This window comes from Hyaena hyaena, unplaced genomic scaffold, assembly GCF_003009895.1.
Source record: "Hyaena hyaena isolate Hyena2069 unplaced genomic scaffold, ASM300989v1 scaffold_9, whole genome shotgun sequence".
In the NCBI taxonomy this organism is placed as follows: Eukaryota; Metazoa; Chordata; class Mammalia; order Carnivora; family Hyaenidae; genus Hyaena; species Hyaena hyaena.
In genome coordinates this window covers 1,393,570-1,414,599 of record NW_024080641.1, presented here as the reverse complement: position 1 = coordinate 1,414,599, position 21,030 = coordinate 1,393,570, and the positions used below count along the sequence as shown (strand labels likewise).

At 59.9% G+C, this 21,030-nt stretch overlaps 2 protein-coding genes across 3 annotated transcripts; one reads left to right on the top strand and one right to left on the bottom strand.

Annotated features, from left to right (window-relative positions):
• Positions 1-1,135: 1,135 nt before the first annotated feature.
• RRAS (RAS related) lies at positions 1,136-5,129 on the bottom strand. The gene is made up of 6 exons (XM_039250579.1): positions 4,943-5,129; positions 2,921-3,008; positions 2,695-2,797; positions 2,491-2,599; positions 1,575-1,693; positions 1,136-1,500 (listed from the first exon to the last, which is right to left on the bottom strand). The coding sequence occupies exons 1-6, from the start codon at positions 5,093-5,095 to the stop codon at positions 1,416-1,418; spliced, it is 657 nt and encodes a 218-aa protein (XP_039106510.1). The 5' UTR covers positions 5,096-5,129; the 3' UTR covers positions 1,136-1,415.
• Positions 5,130-6,560: 1,431 nt separating this feature from the next.
• Positions 6,561-20,233, top strand: SCAF1 (SR-related CTD associated factor 1). Of its 2 annotated transcripts, none has more exons than XM_039250210.1 (11): positions 6,561-6,817; positions 9,483-9,596; positions 9,844-9,901; positions 10,578-10,672; positions 10,882-10,982; positions 11,071-11,186; positions 14,222-17,056; positions 17,703-17,785; positions 18,005-18,223; positions 19,360-19,488; positions 19,796-20,233. In XM_039250210.1, the coding sequence occupies exons 2-11, from the start codon at positions 9,489-9,491 to the stop codon at positions 19,985-19,987; spliced, it is 3,936 nt and encodes a 1,311-aa protein (XP_039106141.1). In that variant the 5' UTR covers positions 6,561-6,817; positions 9,483-9,488; the 3' UTR covers positions 19,988-20,233. The 2 variants fall into 2 exon arrangements, with proteins under 2 accessions (XP_039106141.1, XP_039106131.1); XM_039250200.1 differs by lacking the exon at positions 6,561-6,817 and adding an exon at positions 6,855-7,281.
• The last annotated feature ends 797 nt before the right edge of the window (positions 20,234-21,030 follow it).

Sequence of the window (21,030 nt, the reverse complement as noted above, 5' to 3'; positions counted from 1 at the left end):
GCCTGAGGAGAAGAGCGGGGCCTCTGTCGTGGATAAGAGTGCTTACCGTATTCCCAGCGCTGTGCTGGTCTTCTGGGTGCCGATCTGGTTCCTAAAGGCCTCTCCGAAGTAGCTCTGTGATCACCCCATTTTACAGCTGAGAAGACAGGCGCTTGGCCAAAGGGCACTTCACTAAGAGGTGGCGGAGGTGCTGCTGGGGGCCCTCCTCTGCCCTGGAACCAGGAAGTGGGTTCTGGGGTGGGTGTGAGGGGAGGAATTTGGGATCAGGGACCCAGAGACTCTGTTCAAATGTAGCAGATATATGGAGGCAGGGAGTAGATCGCTGACTGGTGATAGTTCTAAAGTGGAGGTGTGTGGACCAGGTGCTGGGGCTCAGGGACATTTGTCAGGCATGGGAGATGGGCACACAGTGGTCTCCAGCTCTGGCGCCGGCCTTCCAGGTTAGCAAATAGAGCACAGTATTGGGGGTCCTGAGTCGAAAGGGGAGGCCCGCAAGGGTTCCCAAACAAGCGAGTTAGCACCTTGCTTGGGCTGGCCTTAAGAAGTCCCACACGTCAGCCCTTCCTAGGACATAGGCTCAAACGGGATGTGTCTTCACTGGCCCTCGGGCCATTGAGGGTTTGGACTCCGAAGTCAGCCCAGTTGGGAACTTTCTGGAACTGAGAACTTGCCAGCCAGCTGCTTGGACACCATTCCACCCACCTGTCCCTTCTTCCTGCAGCCAAAAGGCTTTTCTCAGTATGTATTGGGGGTGGTAGGGGTCAGGCAGGGTTTGTAGCGGCAGCCTATTGCCAAGATTCTGGAATCTTCTGGAAAACCACTATCCAATACATTTAAAAAGCTGCCTGTAGCTACTGGCTACCTTACTGAACAGTGCTGTTCTAGAACTTTACAGCAAAGAGGGAAAAAAAATTTCAGATGTTAAACCCCATCCCACCAAAACACAAAAGGGCAGAATGGCCCAAGTGAAGGTGAAGCAGGGGTCCGGACACCTGCTTGGCTCGTTCTCTGGCCCCTGCCCACCTCCCTCCCCAAGAAACAAAGGATTGTAGATCTGATGGTTGTAGGTGGAGTGAGGCATGTGTGCCCTGAATTCACCCACCACCCCTGAACCGTTCTTTCTTTTTAAAAAGCATTTTCTGACATTGGCAGTGACGTTTATTTCCCTGGGGGTGGAGAGGGGAGTTATATACAGCAGTGACCCGGATGCCCGGGAGCCCCTCACCCCAACAAGGGGCTTGGGTGGGGAAAGAAGGCATTGGCAGAAGGCACACAGTGGCAATGTCCTGGAGGAGGCCAGGAATTACAGACGGGGGTGTAGTGTATCCTGGGAAACCCAGATGGGGAAACTGAGGCTCGGTGAGGGCAGCTGGTCCCGAGAGCTCATGCTGGTTGCTCCTCTCGCGTCGCCGGGGCTACAGGAGGACGCAGGGGCAGCCCTCGTCCTTCTTCCTGGGGGCGCTGGGTGGGGTGGGTGGGAGCTCTTGTTCCTGATACTTCCTGTGGGAAGAAGCTAGTGAGTTTGGGTCACAGGAGCTGGCGACCAGGACGACCGGAAGGGGGCCTCTGCTCACCGGACGGCCCGCACCAGCTGCTCGAAGGCCTCGTCCACGTTGAGGCGCAGTTTGGCCGAGGCCTCAAAGTAGGCCACGTGGTGGGAGGCACCGTAGGCAGAGGCTTCAGATCGGGGGACCTGGAGGGGGGACAAGGGGAGGGGTCAGGTGTCTGCACTCGGGGTGGGTCCCAACCAAGGGAGGCAGAATATCACACTGTACGCTCTAACAGGGGTTATGTGGTGCAGGGGCTCAGGGAAAACTTCCAAGAAGTTCATTGGGCTCATGCCAAGAGGACTCAGCACCACCTAATTATTCAGGGAAGGCTCCAGAGACGTTTGTCCTTCTGAACATCACATAACTGAGCTCCCCCTGCAGAGAAGTCCGGGTGTTCCCTCGAGAGGCCTGAGCAACCCTCGGAAGGCTGGAAACCCCCAAAAGCTTAATTTAAAAGAGGAGTTCGGTGTGGAGATCACGTAGTCTCTGTGTATAGGAAGTGGAGAGAACAGGAAAGAAGGGACAAGACACGGTGGGTATCAAGTCTTGTGGAAGAGCTGGAGTTCTCTGCTGGGGGCGCTGGGGAGCCAGGGGAGGGCCTGGAGCAGGGAAGGGGCCAGGGCAGTGGGGGGCAGAGTGGGAAGTTGACTGGCGGTGGGGACAGAGCAGAGTTGGGGCTGGTTGACCTGGGGACGGGGGCAGGTGCCCTCTTTGCCGTCCATCCATCTCTGCTGGGAAGAGTCCTGTGTGCAACGCTGGGAACTCAGGAGATCCAGCTTGGGGGCGACACTTTTAGTGATGCGTGTGACAGTGGAGGGAGCGGGGCGGGGAGCCGGAGGAAGCTACTGATGTGAGGAGACACAGAAGATGCACGAAAGGAGGCTTCTAGGCTGAGATGCGGTCCCTGGGGGTGGGGCAGGGAGGGTGGGGTGTCCCAGACCTGGCGCTGCGTCTCCAGATCTGCCTTGTTCCCAACCAACACGATGGGGAAGTCGTCTCGATCCTTGACTCGGAGGATCTGCGTGAAAAGCTTGCCTACCTCGTTGAAACTGCGGATGAAGCCAGAGGCATGAGGTCTAGCCAGTAGCTTGCCGCTCCCCTCGCCCCCCCCCCCGTGCCCCCTACTCTGCCAGCCTCTACTCACCTCTGCCGGTCGTTAATGGCAAACACTAGCAGGAAGCCGTGGCCAGCGCGCATGTACTGCTCCCGCATGGCACCGAACTCCTCCTGGCCTGCAGTGTCCAGGACTGCAGACGGGGAGAGGGGCCGCTCTGGGGATGGGGCTCCCACTGGCCGCCCCCACCCCCCGACCAGGAGCCCTCAGCCCCGCCACCATCCTCCCATCCGCTCTCTGCCGCCCTCGCCCTCACTGTCCAGCCGGGCCGGGACACCATCCACAGTGCAGATCTTCGTATAGGAGTCTTCGATGGTTGGATCATAGTCAGACACAAAGTAGGACTGGTGGGAGAGAGAAGACACTGTTACTGCCGTTCGTTCAGTGCTGCAGCAGAGATGATGTAGCCCTGCCCCTGGGCTCTGCCTTTCTCTGCCTCTCCCCCTCTTTCTGGGTCCCCATTCCTCTCTCTGTGGGTCTCTGTTCTTTCTTCCCACCTTACATAGTCTACTTTCTGAGTCTCCCCTGGTCCTCTTTTTCTAGTGTAAAATACATCTCCTACACTATGATTATGTCCTGGCTGTGCAGCATTGAACAAATCACTTCCCCTCTCTGAACCTCAATTTCCTCATTTGGAAATTTATGATATAAATAGGACTACACTTAATCCAGTATTTGTGAGCTTCTGGGAAATTCCTGTTAAGCATTTAACGTATGGCCTGGATATAGTAGGTGCTCAGTTATTGGGAGCTATTATTGTCCAGAATATCTACCAGTCTAGATCTCTCCCTTCTCCACCTCCTCCCCTTCCCTCTTTTTTTCTCCTCCTTCCTCCTCCTCCCTCTCCCTCCTCCTTCTCCTCCACAGCTTCTTGTGTCTCCTCCCAGGGGAAGGTCCCAGTTCCAATCCAGCAGCAGAGAAACTGCCCCGCCCGAAGTCTGAGCCCCTCCCTTCCTGCCTGGGTCAGGCCAGCCTCCAGCCAGGCCTTTGGCCAGCTTTGGGTCTGATCCTGGGTGCAAGGGCCCCAGGGCTGGGACCTTTTTCTATATAGGCCAGGGTGTCCATGTGGGCACAGGCTGGGGTCTCTCGAAGGGTCTGGGGCCCGGGGGCCTCTGCGGTAGCATTTCAGAAGCAGACACCTTCCTAAGGTTTTTCTAAGGTTGCAGGGTTTCCCTTGGGAATGGGGTGGAGGTTTCCTAGGCAGGGGCGGATTTTCAGGAGGGAAGGGGTGATCTGGCAGCTGGGGGGTCTGAGGGCTGCATCCTGTCTGTTGGGGGGTGGGTGGTGCTTGGTGAGGGCTTCTCTGGAAGGGAGGGTGTAGGACCAGGCCATGGGGGGATTAGGGGCGTGTCTTCAGAACACATCTGGGGAAACGCAGGGCAGGGGTGAGAACTGGGGAGAGCCCGAAGGTGCCCTTTTGGGAGGTCTGCCATAGAATATAGATGCATATCTAGAGAGTCTCAAACACCCTGAGATGCATTTATAGGATCAAAGAAACTCCCAAAGAGCAGGTCTTTCGGGGTGTCAAGAATCTGGGGCTTCCTCGATGGAGATGATTTGGGGGCTAGCCAAAGTTTCTGAGAGGGGCTCAAGGATTTAGAGTGGAGGAAAACTCAAGATGGAGAAGCAGGTGGTTTTCCTGGGGGGAGGGGGGAGGTCTGGGTCTCGGGGGATGGGGGATCCCCAGGACTTGGAGATTTACAGTTCTCTGGAATGGCCAAGCAGCGTGATGTTTCTGAAATCCCTTGCGTCTAAGGATGCCTCTCTCAAGACTGGATGGTCCCAGATGGGTGCCAGGCAAAGTCTAGGCATAATTTCTAGATTCTGGGGGAGCTAAGCATCTAGGCTGGGGTGATCTCCCAGTTAGGCTCTGGGTGGCTCAGGGAGGAAGCTGGGATCTGGGATTTGGGGGAGATGGGGCTCAGGGTAGGAGGAGGTGGGACCTGGGGGTGGGGTCCCATGAGAGTGCTTAGGGTCTAAATGGGGTGACTTCTGGATTTAGGGTGCTTCCAGGAGGTGCTCCGGGTCAGGTCAGCGGGGACCTGGGTACTGGGAGGAGGGAACGGTGGGTTTCAGGATGCCAGTATAGGAGGAAAGTCCCTTGTGTAGGGGGTGGAGGCCCTGGGGGGGGTCGGGGTTCAGGGTCACAATCTGAGGGGATTTTTAAAGAAGGTCTCATAGGAGGTGCTCAGTGAAGGCTCGAGGGGGGGGGATCAGGGTCTCAAAAAGGGCTCCGTTCTAGGTCCCCGGGGCACCCCCCCGGGTGAGGGCCCACTACCTGGATGAACTGGATGGTCAGTGCGCTCTTGCCCACGCCGCCGCCGCCCACGACCACCAGCTTGTGTGTCTCGCTGGGTGGGGGGTCCCCGGGCCCCGGCCCCCCGCCCCGGGGCCGCCCCCGCCCAGTCCCGGACGCCGCCCCGCTGCTCATGTCGCCACCGCTGCTGCCGCCGCCGCTACTGCCTTGGGGGGGGGAACCGGGCGGGGTTTAGGGGCGGACCACGCTAATAAGGCTACCGCATAATCATGAGCTCTGGAGAGAAGGACTTGGGTCTCGGGACACTTGGGAGGAGGCAAGGCCAGGGAAGAGGAGGGGATATGCTAATAAGGGAAGGGGAAAGGCTTTCGCTGTGAAGGGGAATTCCAAATGGGGCGGGAATATGCTAATGAAGAACTCTGCTCACCCGGAGCAGCGCCACGCGCTCTCAGCAGGCGGGCCCTCTGGGGGCGGGGCTATGCTAAAAAGAACTCTCACTCTTTCGGCCGACGGGTCGGAAAGATCATTCGGGGAGGTGCTATGCAAATGAAGAGCCCAGAGACCTCGCTTCTCAGGGCACCGTCCCTGAGGCCTTGTTTTAGTAGGCGGGGCTCGTGGACTCGCGCGCGGCCGTATATAGGCGCGCTCGGAGGAAGGAGCGAGTCTTGAGGGGAAGCTCCACCTACGTCTCGGGATCCTAGCCAAGCTTCCGACCCGGGCGTCTAGGCTGGACGCTGGAGTCTCCGCCCGCTAAGGGACCCAGGCTTCCGGTTCCCGGAGTCCCAGCCAAGCGGAAGACAGGCTGGGAGGGGAGATGGGGCCCTGGAGGGGGACAGCCGCGTAACGGACAGGGAGGGGCCGTGAGATCACTGCATTCCTGATCCGTGAGCCAGCTCGCGCAAGCTGGGATGGCCGAGTCATGAAGGGCCTTAGGGCCTGGATTTCTGAGGCTTGAAGGAGGAAGAAGCTGAGGCTCCAGACTTTTGGGTGTCTCGGAGAGAATGAGAATGGAGGCCTGGACTCCTGGGTCCCGGAGAGGAGGGGATCTGGGAGTTTTTACTACTAGGTTCCGTAAAGGAGGGAGGTGGGGCCCGTGACTCTTCGGTCCAGGGGTTGTGGGGCCGGGGATTCAGAATTCTGGATCCAAGGGAATTCGGGTGGGGAGCCCGAACACTTGTTTTTGTGTAAAGTACGAGCTTCAGACCAGGAATGGTTTGAGGAAGGATGGTCCTGAGGGCCAGACTCCTGGTTGGAAGCAAAAAGGGTCGGACTCCCAAGTTCCAGACAGGAGGGAAATGGGGAGTCCAGACTTCTCTGCTGAGTGAAAAGAGTCGGAATTTGTACTTTTCCGTCCTAAATGAGGAGGAGGTTGGAGGGTCGGGCTCTTTGGTTCTAAATTTAGAGGGGACTAGGAGACCCGGACTCTGGGAGCCCCAGAAAGTGGGCGGGGCAACTCTGAGCCAGGCCTGTTTTTTTTCTACTTGCCGCTCTTCTGAACTACAATTCCCTTGCGGCGGTCGGGCTGGGTGGTCTTACGTAACTTCCTGTTCCGCAGCTCTTTCCGCGCGCGCGCAGGGCACCGTGGGGCCTTATCACGGGCTACCGCAACCCCGCCCACTTCACCTCTCACCTCCTTGCTGTCCCCGCGCAACGGAGGCGACGCGCGGACTACGCCTCCCGGCGTTCGTCGCGCGCTCCCATGCCTATGTGCCCCATTGACTGCTGGGAAATTGAGTCCGGAGCCTTCCCACCAGCCTTCACGGCACCGTGCTCGGTACTTGAAGTCCCGGCAAGCTCGGCGGCGTTTTAGCTCCGCCCCTTTCCTCCTTCTGCTCGCGAGCCCCCCCAGCCCGCCCCGCCCCGCGCCCGGGCCGGAGCCGCAGCCCGAGCGGCGGGGTAAGATGGCGGCGGCAGTCTGGGCCGCGGGGCTCGGGCCTATCGGGGTGGGCGGGGCGGAGTCGGGTCGCTAGTTGTCCCGGGGTCCTCCCCACACGCTGCGGGGCCTGGCGGACTTAGCGGGGCGGCCTCGGGCCCGGCAGCGGCGGTGGAGACTGGCGCCGAGCGGGGGGCCTTCTCAAGGCCCCGGGACGCGTCTGTGGGTTCCGGGGTGCACCTACGGGGCGTCCCCGTGAGGACTCGGGATGTCCACCGGGCCTGGACCGAGACTGGAGCCTGCCCTCCATCACATAGCCCGCCTGGGTCATATCTGTAGACACTGTTGATCGTCTTTGCGGGCTGACCCGAAGCTAGGGTCTGTTTATAGGGTTCTGGGGCCATCTTGAGATCTTGAGATATGTCCCAGGGCGAAGGAGGTCTGCAAGAGCTGAGGAATATCTGCAGAGCCATCCAAAGCGCCCGGGGTATGTCTGTTAGGGCTGGGAGTGTCTTCATGGGCTGACTTGAGGATGCGGCTCACCTACATGGGTCTGGGGCCATGTAGCGGGTCTGGAAGAACTATTCGAAGGCCAAGAAGTCTTTTAGGGCCACCCAGGGGGGTGGGATGCGCCCACCGAGGGAGGGAGGCAAATACTGGGTGTGCTAAGAGGCCTGGATGGGTCTCTAACGTCTGAGAGTGTCTAATATGGGTGACAGGAGGCTGGGGGCACTTAGAAGGACCTGGAACCATCTAGGTGGCTTTCAGTGTGCAAGAGTGCAGTCTTTATGCCTGGAGCAATTCGAATGCCTTTTGGGGTTGGATAATCGCGTGGAGAACAAGACAAAGGAGAGTATTGGAAAATTTGCCCAGCTCATATGTACTTGCACTTTATAATGCAATTCAAATGAAAAATGTTTTTAAAAATTCTGCATTGCTTTGGAGCTATAGAGAGTTGGAATTAGTCCACATTAGTCTGGGGAAAGCCATAGGATCATTTAGACTCATTTAGTGAAATGCTTTTCAAACTCTTTTGACCTTGATCTCTACAGTAAGAAGTGCATTATTTTACTGAGACCTAGGGCATACTGATATATGTATTTAACTAATGCCAAAGCCCCACTAATTAATAGTCCCACATACTACCTGTGATGTACTGTGAAGAATTTTCTACTGTGTTCAATTTATTTTTATTATTTTTTTTTTAATAGCAAGCTAATTGCTAAACACTCCACTGCTCTCAGACTGTAGTTTGGGGAACACTGATCTCGAGGGACCTAGCAATGTCTGCAGAACCTTTTCATGTCGAAAAGATCTAAAGAGCTGTGGATGGCTCTGCAAAGCCTGGGGCATGTCCGCATGGCCAGGGGACCATCTTCATACATGGCAGAGGGCTTGGGGACCTGTGTGTCTGTACTCAGCAGATCTTGACTAAAGCCCCTGTTACGTGGCAGTCACCGGAAAAGCGTGGCATGTGCTTTTCCCAGAGGTGCTGCAGAGCAGCGCCAGGGCTGGGAACCGTCCACAGGGGTGTCACAAGGTTGGGCATGTTAGGGGGAGTTAGTGAAGGAGCCATAGGCTCTTAGCTGGGAGGTTGCCTGCGGGAGCTTGGGCAGAGATCGATGGTAGGAGAGAGACCAAGACCTATGCATTTATTTGCAGGCATGCAGCTGGGAGAGTGGAGGAGATAGATGTAGGGGACACCTGGGCCTTGAAGCTAATTTTTGTTAATTTGTATTGAGCCTTGGGCTGCACTAACTCTGGCAGAAGAAAGTCCATTTGCTTTAAAACCCTTCTTGGAGGTAGACACTCCTGTCGGGCCCATCTCTATGGCAGCATAGAGTCAGGGTGTCGAAGCTTTCTGGGAACTTTGAGACGGAGGCCTGCAGCTGGAATACTCCTGCTTTCTGAAGACCTAATCAAGACACCCAGCACTCTGAAGGATAATCTTTGAACCTCCGTATGATCTGAGAATGTCTGTGTGCTCATGAAAGCTTTAGCCATGATTCCACACCATGGGCAGATTGGTGACATTTGGGTGCCCTCTGCATGCCTTCCCGAAAGTAGTGTTTGCAGGTCGGTGCTGGTTTTGCACGTCACTCTTGTAGTTCCATTTTTTTTGTGTGTATAAAGCATTTCTTTTTTCTTTTTTTTTTTTTTTTTGGCGGGGGGGATGTCCCTCACCCCGGAGGAGAATAGCTGCTGCCTTCGGAAGTTGCGTGGTATCTGAGGTGTACTCGGTACACCGGCATGTGTCTCAGTTTGGGAAAGGAGAGTTTAGGGAACTGTGAGACACAGTATTTGAAAATCACAACTCCACCGAAACAAAATCATGGCGTGGGGTTGGCTCTTAGCAGGGAGAGCCTTAAAGCTGGGTTGTGGGGGAAGCTTCAGGCGGGGCCTAGGGAGTGGAATGTGAAATGGGCGGCTGCAAGTTCTCCCTGTAAGAAAGGAGGCAGTGGAAATCTAGGCAAGGGGGGAGAGCCGCTCGGTCCCTGTGACGTCTGCTCTGGGCCTGAGACTTGCCCAAGGACTGGCGTGTGGTGGTAGAGGGCAGGGGGATGCTGAGACGGACGCCAGGCCGAAGCCATGTTGGAGGCCCTGGAGGTCCTGGTGTCCGTTTCCTGCTTCCAGCCCCTCCCGCCGGCCCCCACCCCCACTCCAAACTCTCACCCCCTCAACCACCAGGTGACCATGGAGGAAGAAGATGAGTCTCGAGGGAAGACAGAGGAGTCGGGCGAGGATCTGGGCGATGGTCCGCCGGACAGAGACCCCACGCTTTCTCCTTCTGCCTTTATCCTGGTAAGGCTGCTAGATGTCTGGGGCCAAGGGAGGGCTGGGCCGGAAGTACAGATGTCAGGGCCCAACTCCTGGGCCCTGGGGGGAGGAAGGCCTGGGGGCCTGGACTCTTGGCTCCTCTGCAGGGTTCGAGTTTCATTATAGGGGTGTCTGGAATGGCTGTCTCCCAGGAGCAGAGCTCGTGACCATTTGCATGGGTCCCCTGACCGCTCTTTCTTTCCACCCCCTCCCCCCTCCACCTTTCCTCTAGCGGGCCATTCAGCAGGCTGTGGGAAGTTCCCTGCCGGGGGACCTGCCAAACGATAAAGGTACGATGGGTTCTGGTCCCTCTTAGCCTCCTGCCCCATCTCTCCATATTCTTTATCCTAGTTGCATTCGTAAAAACTTTCTGAGGCCTCCTGGGTACCACCCTTGTGCTGGCTCAGGGAGCCAAAGATGGGTCAGTCCCCATGGCTGCCTTGGAGGGGCTCACGGTCTGGTGGAGGGGAGACACGGTCACAGCGCAGAGGTGGCCCCGAGGCACTGTGAGAGCGCAGGAGGCCCAGGTCAGCTAGTGAACAGGAGATGGGGTCTGGGAAGGCTTCCTAGAGGGCAGGCCGCTGGATTGTCTGGTAAAGAGGAAAGCCTGGTGGGCAGAGGCACCCAGCAGGCATACAGCACTGGGGTGTGTTGCAGGACTGAGTTGAGGTTCTTTGGGGCTGGGGGTCCTGGGGTGTGAGCAGGAGGTGAGGCAGGAGAGCTCCACGCTAGGCCCTCATGCCAGGCTGACTTGTCTGGAATCCATCCTGAGGGCAGCCAGGTGGTCAGGTGGGTGAGAGTGTGGGTGCCTCAGCCTGGGGCCGGGGAAGGCCTTCTGGGCCCCAAGGTGGGAGGTGAGGGGTGCAGGCAGGAGTTGGCTCCCTTCTCAAGAGCCAGAGAAGGCTCCTCTTCGCTCCGCCCCCACGGAGTCTCCGTGTCCAGTCCCCCGTGCACATCTCTCTCCAGATGGCTCCCGGTGTCACGGCCTTCGGTGGAGGGGCTGCCGGAGCCCACGGTCAGAGCCCCGTTCCCAGGAGTCAGGGGGGACCGACACGGCTACTGTGAGTAAGAGCAGGGGGCTGGGGGCGTCATCCCTGGGGCTGGGCCCTGGGCCCTGGAGGCAAGTCGGGATGAGGGAATTGGTTGGGTCTCTGCGTTTTTCTCGGGGTCTCAGCTGTCTGGGTCCCTGAAAGTTTAGGGACTGGGGAAGTGGGATTTGGGGGCCGTCACGTGAGAGGGACGGGTTGGAGCCCCTCTTGGCCTATTCTAGGTGTTGGACATGGCCGCAGACAGCCTCCTCGCGGGGCTGGTGAGCGTTCTGGACCCCCCAGATACCTGGGTCCCCAGCCACCTGGACCTGCGGCCTGGCGAGTGAGTAGCTGGGCAGCCGGTGGGGGAGGCCTTTGGCAGGGGAGCTGGCAGCTTCCCTCAGGCTCACTCACCCCCTTCTGCCCTGCAGAAGCGAGGACATGCTGGAGCTGGTGGCTGAGGTCCGGATCGGAGACAGGGATCCGGTCCCTCTGCCGGTGCCCAGCCTGCTGCCCCGTCTCAGGGCCTGGAGGACAGGCAAAACGGGTATGTGGGGCCGGGTCAGAGCTGAGCAGGCGGCCTCGGGGTGCTGCGGGAGCCAGCTGTTGTTGGTAGTAATAGCAGGGATCCTGTCACTGAGGTGAAATCTTGAAGCCTCTGCCTGTTAGACTATGAGGCTTTGTGCACCTGCAGACGCCCCTAAAGCAAACGTTGATGTCCTCGCCAGCATGCGTGAGGCGCTTGGTGTCCAGGGTGCCACGTGGCAGTGGAGCTGCACAGGGAATTCATCTCCCTGGGGAGGGGGGTGGGGGGGCTCTTAGCGTCTCTGTCTTCAGAGGAGATAAGTCTGACAGAGGGAAGTCCCTTGTTTAAGGCGGCACAGCCAGTTGCGTAGTGGTGGTCCTGAGCCCTGACCTCGCAGCCCAGGTCTGTTTGAGGGCAAAACCCCGTGACGGGTACCTGTGCTAACAAAAGTTGGCTCCCCAGCCCCACGTGCTGTGTTAAGTCCCGTGAGCAGCATAGGGCTTCTCAGACTTGGGTGGGTATGAGAGTCACCGAGAGTACTCGCTGACACACGGGTCACCGGGCCTTACTCCTGGGGTTTCTGATTCAGTGGCTCTGGGGTGGGGCCTGGGAATTTGCATTTCTTTTTTCTTTTTTTTTATCTTTTTTTTAAATGTTTTTATTTATTTCTGAGAGAGAAAGAGCAGCGTGAACAGGAGAGGGTCAGAGAGAGAGGGAGACACAGAATCCGAAACAGGCTCCCGGCTCTGAGCTGGCTGTCAGCACAGAGCTCAGTGCGGAGCATGAACCCACGAACCGTGAGATCGTGACCTGAGCCGAAGTTGGATGCTTAACCGACTGAGCCACCCAGGCGCCCCGGGAATTTGCATTTCTAACCAGTTCCTCGGTGATGTTTCTGGGCCCGAGGACCCTGGCGGGGATCCCTGGTTTAGACTTCCATCCTTCGTGTGCATCCACAGTTGGGAGGGATGGAGTGGAGAGGAAGGCGCAGTCAGCTCAGGTGCTGCAGTAGGTCAGCCAGAAGTAACCGCCCTGCAGCCGGCTGTGGCTCACACGCGCCATGCCAGTTTCCCTTTCCCTTGTCCTTTTTTTTTTTTTTATAGCTGCGGAATGACCTCTCCATTCGGCTCAGGGTACACTGTACTCATGGCCCACCATGCCCTTGGGGGGTGGTCCCCAAAAGCTCTTGATTTCTTTTAAAATTAGAAGCCATATAGGATAAACAAACAAATGGGCATGGCAGTGTCCCAATAAAATATTATTTACAAGAACAGAGAGCACTGGGGATTTGGCCCCCAGGCCTTCAGTGATCTAGATGTATCTGGAACCTAAGAGGTGTTTGGTGAGGGAAGCCGGGGTTCTGTTCACTTTTCTTACTAGAACTGGTTTTCTTCATTTGGAAGTTACTAAGAACTTTAGGAAAAAAACCTCATCCATAATCCTATGTCGTATTAAGATTACATAAAGGAGGGGCCATCTTGGATTTGCAGAGCGCTCGGGTCTGTGTGGTACACTTCCGGGGGTGGTGATAATTCATCAGCGGGGCAGGAAGAGGCCACGCTCACCGAGTCCTCGTGGGGCCAGGCGCAGTCTGGCTCGTTCCATACAGCCGCCTGTCTGGTCCCCTCGTCCCTGTGAGGTGTCCCTCATCACCGTCCTCCCTGCTTCATTTTCTTCCGCGGCCCTCAGCAGCCGACAGACTTCCTGCGTGGCGCACGGAGATTTCTCTCCCCATCTGAGTGGGGAGTCCTTTAAGACAGGGATTTTTTTGTCTGTTGTGTTCACTGTGCTTTTCCTAATCCCTGAAACAGCGCTTGGCACAAGATAGGTGATCAGCAAAAATGTACTGAATGGATAAGCGAATGCCCATTGTATAGATGAGGAAACCAAGGCAGGCAGAGGTTGACTTCCTTATCTTCGGTCACGTCACGGGTGAGGGCCAGAGCCTGGGATTGGATTGAGAGGCGGCTCTGGAACTGCCCTCTTTTTTTCCCCTTTTTTTCTATTTAATTTTTTTCACTGTTTCTATATTTTTGAGACAGTGCAAGCACGGGAGGGGCTGTGAGAGAGAGGGAGACGCGGAAACTGAAGCAGGCTCCAGGCTCTGAGCTGTCAGCACAGAGCCTGACGCCGGGCTCGAACCCACAGACTGAGATCATGACCCGAGCCCGAGCCAACTGAACCCCGCGGGCGCCCCTGGCACTGTCTTCTTAAGCCCCTGCTGTCCTGTCACTGTCTACATGATCATGCTGGTGTCCTTGCCGTCTCAGGGTCCCCAGAGTAGGTGGTTGAGGGGGGTCCTCTGGACCCCAGTGTGTGTGTCCAGAGGTGCAGCCCAGGTCCGTTGTCACCGTGTGCGGCACTGATGGCACAGAGACCGTGTCGTCCTCAGAAAGCAGGGTCTCAGGAAGGCGGATGAGGTTAGGCAGGAAAGCCTGGCTTGTGTGGAAGGGCAAGCACTGCTTGCTTGTTCCTGTCACCTGTTGGCGGTGTCTTTGGGTCCCGAGCAGATGTTGTCCCTCAGATGGGGCTTGTCACAGGGTGGAGGGCTCAGGCAGTCAGGGCTCCCCGGCTCTGCCATTTCCTGGGCTCTCAAGAGGGAGATTCACCTTCTCAGCCACCCACAGCCCCTTTAGGAAATGGGATAAATTCCCACAAGAGGCAGCTGGGGCATCAGCCTTAGGTTCAAATCCCGGCGACCCTGCTCTACCCTGTGTCTTCTGTGGTGATGCTGGTCAGGGGGTTCTTGGGCTGCAGGCCAGGACCTGGGAGCACAGGCTCAGGGGGCTACATTGGCTGTTTGTACCCCACCTTCTCCCTGCTGTGTGTCCTTGGGGAAGATACTGTAGCTCTCTGTGCCTTGGTTTCCTCCTGTGAGGACGCAGTACCTCCAGCTTGGAGTTGTCAGGGGCATCCTGTGAGTTGTCCCATGCAAAGCGCGGGATGCTGCTAGAGTGGGGCGGGGGCCGGGGCGCTGGCCTGCGGCCCCCTCTGCTCGCCCAGGGAGGAGGGCACGTGCCTGACTGGGGCTCTCCGTCTCTGCTCTTCCTTTGCAGTGTCTCCACAGTCTCACTCTTCACGACCCTCCTGTGCCCGCCACCTCCTCACCTTGGGCACTGGAGACGGGGGCCCTGCCCCACCCCCTGCCCCGTCCTCTGCATCCTCCTCCCCCTCCCCTTCCCCTTCATCCTCCTCCCCTTCCCCTCCCCCGCCTCCACCTCCTCCAGCCCCGCCAGCCCCACCTGCCCCCCGATTCGACATCTATGACCCCTTCCACCCCACCGACGAGGCCTATTCCCCACCACCCGCTCCGGAGCAGAAGTACGACCCCTTCGAGCCGACCGGCTCCAACCCCAGCTCATCAGCGGGCACCCCCTCACCTGAGGAAGAGGAGGAGGAAGAGGAAGAGGAAGAAGAGGAGGAAGAAGAAGAAGAGGAGGAGGAAGAAGGCTTGTCTCAGAGCATCAGCCGCATCTCAGAGACCCTGGCGGGCATCTATGATGACAACAGTCTGAGCCAGGACTTCCCAGGTGACGAGAGCCCCCGCCCGGACCCCCAGCCCCCACAGCCGACTCCCGCCCCTGGAACGCCGCCGCAGGTGGACTCCACCCGGGTCGACGGAGCCACCCGCCGGCGTGTCTTCGTGGTGGGGACCGAGGCGGAGGCCTGTCGGGAAGGCAAGGTCTCCGTGGAGGTGGTGACGGCCGGCGGAGCCGCCATCCAGCCAACCCTGCTGCCACCGGGAGACTCCGAGATCGAGGAGGGCGAGATCGTCCAGCCGGAGGAGGAGCCCAGGGTGGCGGTCTCCCTTTTCAGGGCCAGCGGCCGGGCGGCCCGCCCCCCTCCCGCCGCCTCGGCGCCCCCTGTGGCCCAGCCCCCACCCCCGCCCCCTGCCCCCCGTGCCCCCGAGGGGGACGACTTCCTGTCTCTGCACGCCGAGTCAGACGGCGAGGGCGCCCTGCAGGTGGACCTGGGGGAGCCGGCGCCCGCCCCGCCGGCCACGGACACGCGCTGGGGCGGCCTGGACCTGCGCCGCAAGATCCTGACCCAGCGGCGGGAGCGCTACCGCCAGCGCTCGCCCTCCCCGGCCGCCCCCGCCGCCGCCGCCACCGCCCCCGCGGGGCCCCCCACCCGCAAGAAGTCGAGGCGGGAGCGCAAGCGGAGCGGCGGCGAGGCCAAGGAGGCCGCGTCGTCCTCGTCGGCCGCGCAGCCGGCCCCGCCGGCCCCGGCCTCCCCCTGGGACTCCAAGAAGCACCGCTCCCGGGACCGCAAGCCGGGCTCCCACGCCTCGTCGTCCGCCCGCCGTCGCTCGAGGTCCCGCTCCGCCCGCCGCCGCTCACGCAGCACGGACCGCCGCCGCGGGGGCAGCCGCAGGTCGCGGTCCCGGGAGAAGCGGCGGCGGCGGCGGCGCTCGGCCTCCCCGCCCCCGGCCACCTCGTCGTCGTCGTCCTCGAGGCGCGAGCGGCACCGCGGCAAGCACCGGGACGGCGGCGGCGGCAAGAAGAAGAAGAAGCGGTCGCGGTCCCGGGGCGAGAAGCGGTCTGGAGACAGCGAGAAGGCCCCGGTGCCCACCCAGCCGCCCTCCGGCTCCAGCTCCCTGGGCGGGGAGCGTGACAGCCGCCGCCGGGGAGCCGTGCCGCCCTCCATCCAGGACCTCACGGACCACGATCTCTTCGCCATCAAGCGGACCATCACCGTGGGCCGGCCCGACAAGTCCGACCCCCGAGGCCCCTCGCCGGCCCCTGCCTCGTCGCCCAAGCGCGAGGTCCTGTACGACTCAGAGGGACTGAGCGCCGAGGAGCGGGGGGGCAAGAGCGGCGAGAAGGACCGGCGCCGCTCCGGGGCCGCCTCCTCCTCCTCTTCCTCCCGGGAGAAGGGATCAAGGCGGAAGGCGCTGGATGGGGGGGATCGGGACCGGGACAGGGACAGAGATAGGGACAGGGACAGGTCATCTAAGAAAGCTCGGCCTCCGAAGGAGTCGGCGCCCTCCTCGGGGCCCCCGCCAAAGCCCCCGGTCAGCAGCGGCTCGGGCTCCTCCTCCTCGTCGTGCTCCTCCTCCTCCCGGAAGGTGAAGCTGCAGTCCAAGGTGGCCGTGCTGATCCGGGAAGGCGTCAGCAGCACCACGCCGGCCAAGGAGGCCGCGTCCGCCAGCCTGGGCTCCATTGGAGTCAAGTTCAGCCGCGACCGGGAGAGCCGCTCCCCCTTCCTCAAGCCGGATGAGCGGGCCCCCGCAGAGGTGGCCAAAGCAGCTCCGGGCAGCACCAAGCCCAAAAAGACCAAGGTCAAGGCCAAGGCTGGGGCCAAGAAAGCCAAGGGGACCAAGGGAAAGACCAAGCCATCCAAGACCAGGAAAAAGATCCGCAGCGGGGGCAGCGGTGGGGGCAGCGGCGGCCCCGTGACGCTGAAGAAGTCCAAGGCGGATAGCTGCAGCCAGGCGGCGGGGAACAAGGGTGTGGAGGAGACTTCGTGGTCCGGGGAAGAGCGGGCAGCCAAGGCCCCCAGCACCCCGCCCCCTAAGGCAGCCCCTCCGCCCCCTGCGCTCACACCGGACTCGCAGACCGTGGACAGCAGCTGCAAGACTCCCGAGGTCTCCTTCCTCCCTGAGGAGGCTGCTGAGGAGGCTGGGGTCCGAGGCGGGGCAGAGGAGGAGGAGGAGGAAGAAGAGGAGGAGGAGGAAGAGGAGGAGGAAGAGCAGCAGCCTGCCACCACCACGGCCACCAGCACGGCCGCAGCTGCCCCGAGCACAGCCCCTAGCGCGGGGTCCACAGCCGGCGACTCGGGGGCAGAGGATGGGCCGGCCACCCGTGTCTCCCAGCTGCCCACGCTGCCCCCGCCCATGCCCTGGAACCTGCCTGCTGGGGTGGACTGCACCACCAGCGGTGTCCTGGCCTGTGAGTGTGCCCGGGGGGGTGCGTGGGGGGGCGTGGGGGTGCAGGCTGGGACAGACAGGATTGGGGAGGACCAGGTCACATGGGGACAGACTTGGAGGCAAGTGGGGATGCCTTGGAAGGGGCGGGTACACAGTGGCCCAGACTGCGAGGGGCTAGTGTGGGTGATGGCTACCCGGGGCCATCTAGAAGGCTGTAGATGTCTGGTTGCGCTGGAGGAGAGCAGGCAGGTGAGTAGGGGGTGGCCGGCCCAGCGCAGGCTGGAGGAGTGGGGCGTCCTGGGGTCGCCCTGGAGGTGGGCGAGGATGGGTGTGGTGGAGGGACCACGAAGAAAGGGGTGAGCAGGGAGCAGTGTCCCTTAGGGCATGGCAGTAGGGCACAGGGGGCTTGAGACAATCTCACCTCTGCCACCATCTTGTCCCTGAGTGACCTGGCCCTGTTTCCCCCCGGACCACACACCTACCTTGAGTCCTAAGAACGTGTGGGGTGTGGAGCGGTTCTCTTGGTGGCCAAGGCCCCCTTTTCCCGCCTCTGAGCCCGAAACCTATGGCCTCTCCAGGGGCCCAGGGTGGGAGACGACAGCAGGTGGCTAGGTGACCTCTCGTGACAACTCCTGATCTCCTTGTCTTCAACTCTCTGCCTCTTGCAGTGACTGCACTTCTCTTCAAGATGGAAGAAGCCAATCTGGCGAGCCGAGCAAAGGCCCAGGAGCTAATCCAGGCCACCAACCAGGTGGGTCCCCCTGGGGAGGAGTCCCTCTTCTCATCCCTTGACTCTGATTAGGAAAGGACTGCAATTCCCAGCAGACCTTGGGACAAGGAAGGGAGCGGGGCAGGAAGAGGAGCCTCCTGCCCCTGGGACTGTTAGGAAATCGGGGTGGCAAGGGGGGGGGGGGTACGTGGTCCCCCTCCCCCTCCCTCTAGTCATCCTCTCTCCAACCTCTTCCTGTAGATCCTCAGCCACCGAAAGCCGCCCTCCGGTCTGGGGGTGACACCAGCTCCTGTGCCCACGTCTCTGGGTCTGCCCCCTGGCCCCTCGAGCTACCTGCTCCCTGGCAGCCTCCCCCTGGGGGGCTGCGGCTCCACCCCTCCCACCCCCACCGGGCTGGCTGCAGCGTCTGACAAGCGAGAGGGCAGCAGCAGCTCCGAGGGCCGCGGGGACACGGACAAGGTGAGCTGGGCTTGGGAGAGGCGGGTTGAGGGTGACGGTTTTGCAGACGCTGACGTGCAGGGGCCCAAGGAGAATAGCAGTCAGGTGCCGACAGGTGGGAACTTAGAGAAAACAGAAGTCATTGAATTGTCTGGAACTAAATTTTTTTTTAATGTTATATTTATTTTTGAGAGAGTGAGCAGGGGAGGGGCAGAGAGAGGGAGACACAGAATCCGAAGCAGGCTTCTGGCTCAGCATGGAGCCGACACAGGAGCTCGAACTCACTAACAGTGAGATGGTAACCTGAGTGGAAGTTTGACACTTAACCGGCTGAGCCACCCAGGTGCCCCAAGGAACTAAACTTGGGCATTTTAGTGCTGGGTAGATTCTTTTTTTAAAATGTGTGTATGGAGAGGGCGAGGGAGATTGGGAAACACGAAGAGGTAAACACACCCCAATGTGTGCACACACACCTGCTACCGTGTACCCCTCGGTTGCCCATATCCCTCCCTCCCCATCTTTTTGTGTAAGAGGGAGGGTGTTTACAGAAGGAAAGCCAAGCACCTGTGTGTCTGGGGCAGGAGGAAGAATAGGTTCTGGGCAAAAGCAACCAGTTTTCTTTCTTTTTCTTTTTTTTATTGTTTTTAATAGTTTATTTAGTTTTGAGACACAGAGAGACAAAGCACGAGTGGGGGAGTGTCAGAGAGAGAGGGAGACACAGAATCCGAAACAGGCTCCTGGCTCTGAGTTGTCAGCACAGAGCCCGATGTGGGGCTTGAACCCACCAACCTTGAAATCGTGACGTGGGCTGAAGTCGGACACTTCACCTAGGCATCCTGTCTTCCCTCGTGTAATTTTTGTATGGGCAGTGGACGTAGGTGTCCTGGTCAAGGCCACCAGGGATGGCCCCAGGTCCAGCCCAGTTGATGCTCGAGTGCCGTTCAGAGGCCCGGCCTGCGGTCTGGGTGACTGCAGCGGGGCCGCACAGGGCAGACCCCGAGCAGGACCTCCCCCCCGCCACCCCGCCCCTGCCCCGGGAGTAGCCGGATGGGTCAGGGAGGCTGAGCTGGCAGGCAGGCGAGTGGAGGCCTGGGGTCTGCGGGAACTCATCCGCCCTTTGCTGATCCTCCTTCCTGCCCCGTCACCCCCTCTGCCAGTATCTGAAGAAGCTGCACACGCAGGAGCGGGCGGTGGAGGAGGTGAAGCTGGCCATCAAGCCGTACTACCAGAAGAAGGACATCACCAAGGAGGAGTACAAGGACATCCTGAGGAAGGCTGTGCACAAGGTGGGGCCCGGCGGGGGACGATCCACGGACGTGGGGAGGGGACGGGGAGGAGAGGTGGCCGTGTGCAGACACACGTGCACGCGTGGGGAGCCGGGGACAGCGGGTCAGCACGGAAGGAGGTGGGAAGGAGACAGGATTCGCTCAAGCCCACCCGGGCCCGTTCCACTGGCGTCAGGGGGCCACGTAGGGGTGTTGGTCCAGAATTTGCGGGAGCGACTCCGATCCCAGTTCGCAGCTGCGCTCAGCAGTCCAGGTGGAGGGGACCCTGGGGGACTGGCGGTGACCGCAGCTGCCTCTCACCCTGCAGATCTGCCACAGCAAAAGCGGGGAGATCAACCCAGTGAAGGTGAGCAACTTGGTGCGGGCCTACGTCCAACGCTACCGCTACTTCCGCAAGCACGGCCGCAAGCCAGGGGACCCCCCAGGGCCCCCGCGGCCGCCCAAGGAGCCTGGGCCCCCTGACAAGGGTGGCCCAGGCCTGCCCTTGCCCCCTCTCTGAGCCCCTCGGCCACCCCTTCCCTCTTCGCCTCTTTGGAATTCTGGACGTATTTATGGCTTCACCTCCCCACTTCCCTCCCTCCTGTCAGTGGGATGATTGGGGGAGGGTTGCTGCAGGGAAGAGGAGAGCCCCCTTGCCCTGCCCAGCCCTGTGCCCCTTGCCCCCAAGCCTGTCCCCATCGCCCCTCCCTTCTGTTTGTGCCCGTCCCCCAATTTCATTAAAGATTTCATGAGATGTTAGCCCCGAGCCCCATGATTTCAGCCCTTTTCTTTTCAGAGACCAGTTTGGGAAAGGGTTGGGAGGAGACACGCCTAGGTCTGAGAGTTGTTAGCAGGGTGTGACTTGGGGGAAGTGCGTGCCCCTCTCTAGGCCTCAGTTTCCTGATCCTTGAAGTGGGTGTTACAGGGATGCACTTAGAACCATACCTGTTACATAGCAAGTGGGGTCGCCGTTGGCAGGAAATGGTGGTGGGTGGGAGGTTGGGGTCCCAGGTCCCACCTGCTCGATGTCTTCCAGGTGCTATTTGTCTGCCCTGGAATTGCCTCAGCAACAGGACCTTTGTCCGCCGTTGAGATGGATTCCCTTTTTACCAGTCCTTCGAGGCTGGGGTGATCCTAGATTTTCCTGAGGTAGAGAGGGAAACTGGGGCACAGCTGAGGGGCCACACAGTGGGTCGGGCCACACTGGCCTCCGTCAGTCCGCATTACCCAGAACCCAGACGTGGCAAGGAGAGGTGGCAGGCCCGCGTCGCTGGAGTGGGTGGGCTTCAGGGCTGGGGCACAGTGGGGAGCCCGGGGCCTGAGGTCACCTGGAAGGAGCCAGGAGGGGACCCAAGGCGTCCCCAACCAATAGGACGATTCAGGTGAAATGCTCTCTGCTGACTGAACAGGGGCCTGAACTGTTTATAAGTGAACCAGAGGTTCTAGATTCTGCCCTGGGGCCTCGCAGAGCAGCAGCCCTGGAGTCCGGCCTGGATTCTAACCCGTTCTGCGTTCTGTGTGACCTCTGCTCTTCTCCAAGCCTCAGCGTCTTGGTGTATAAAA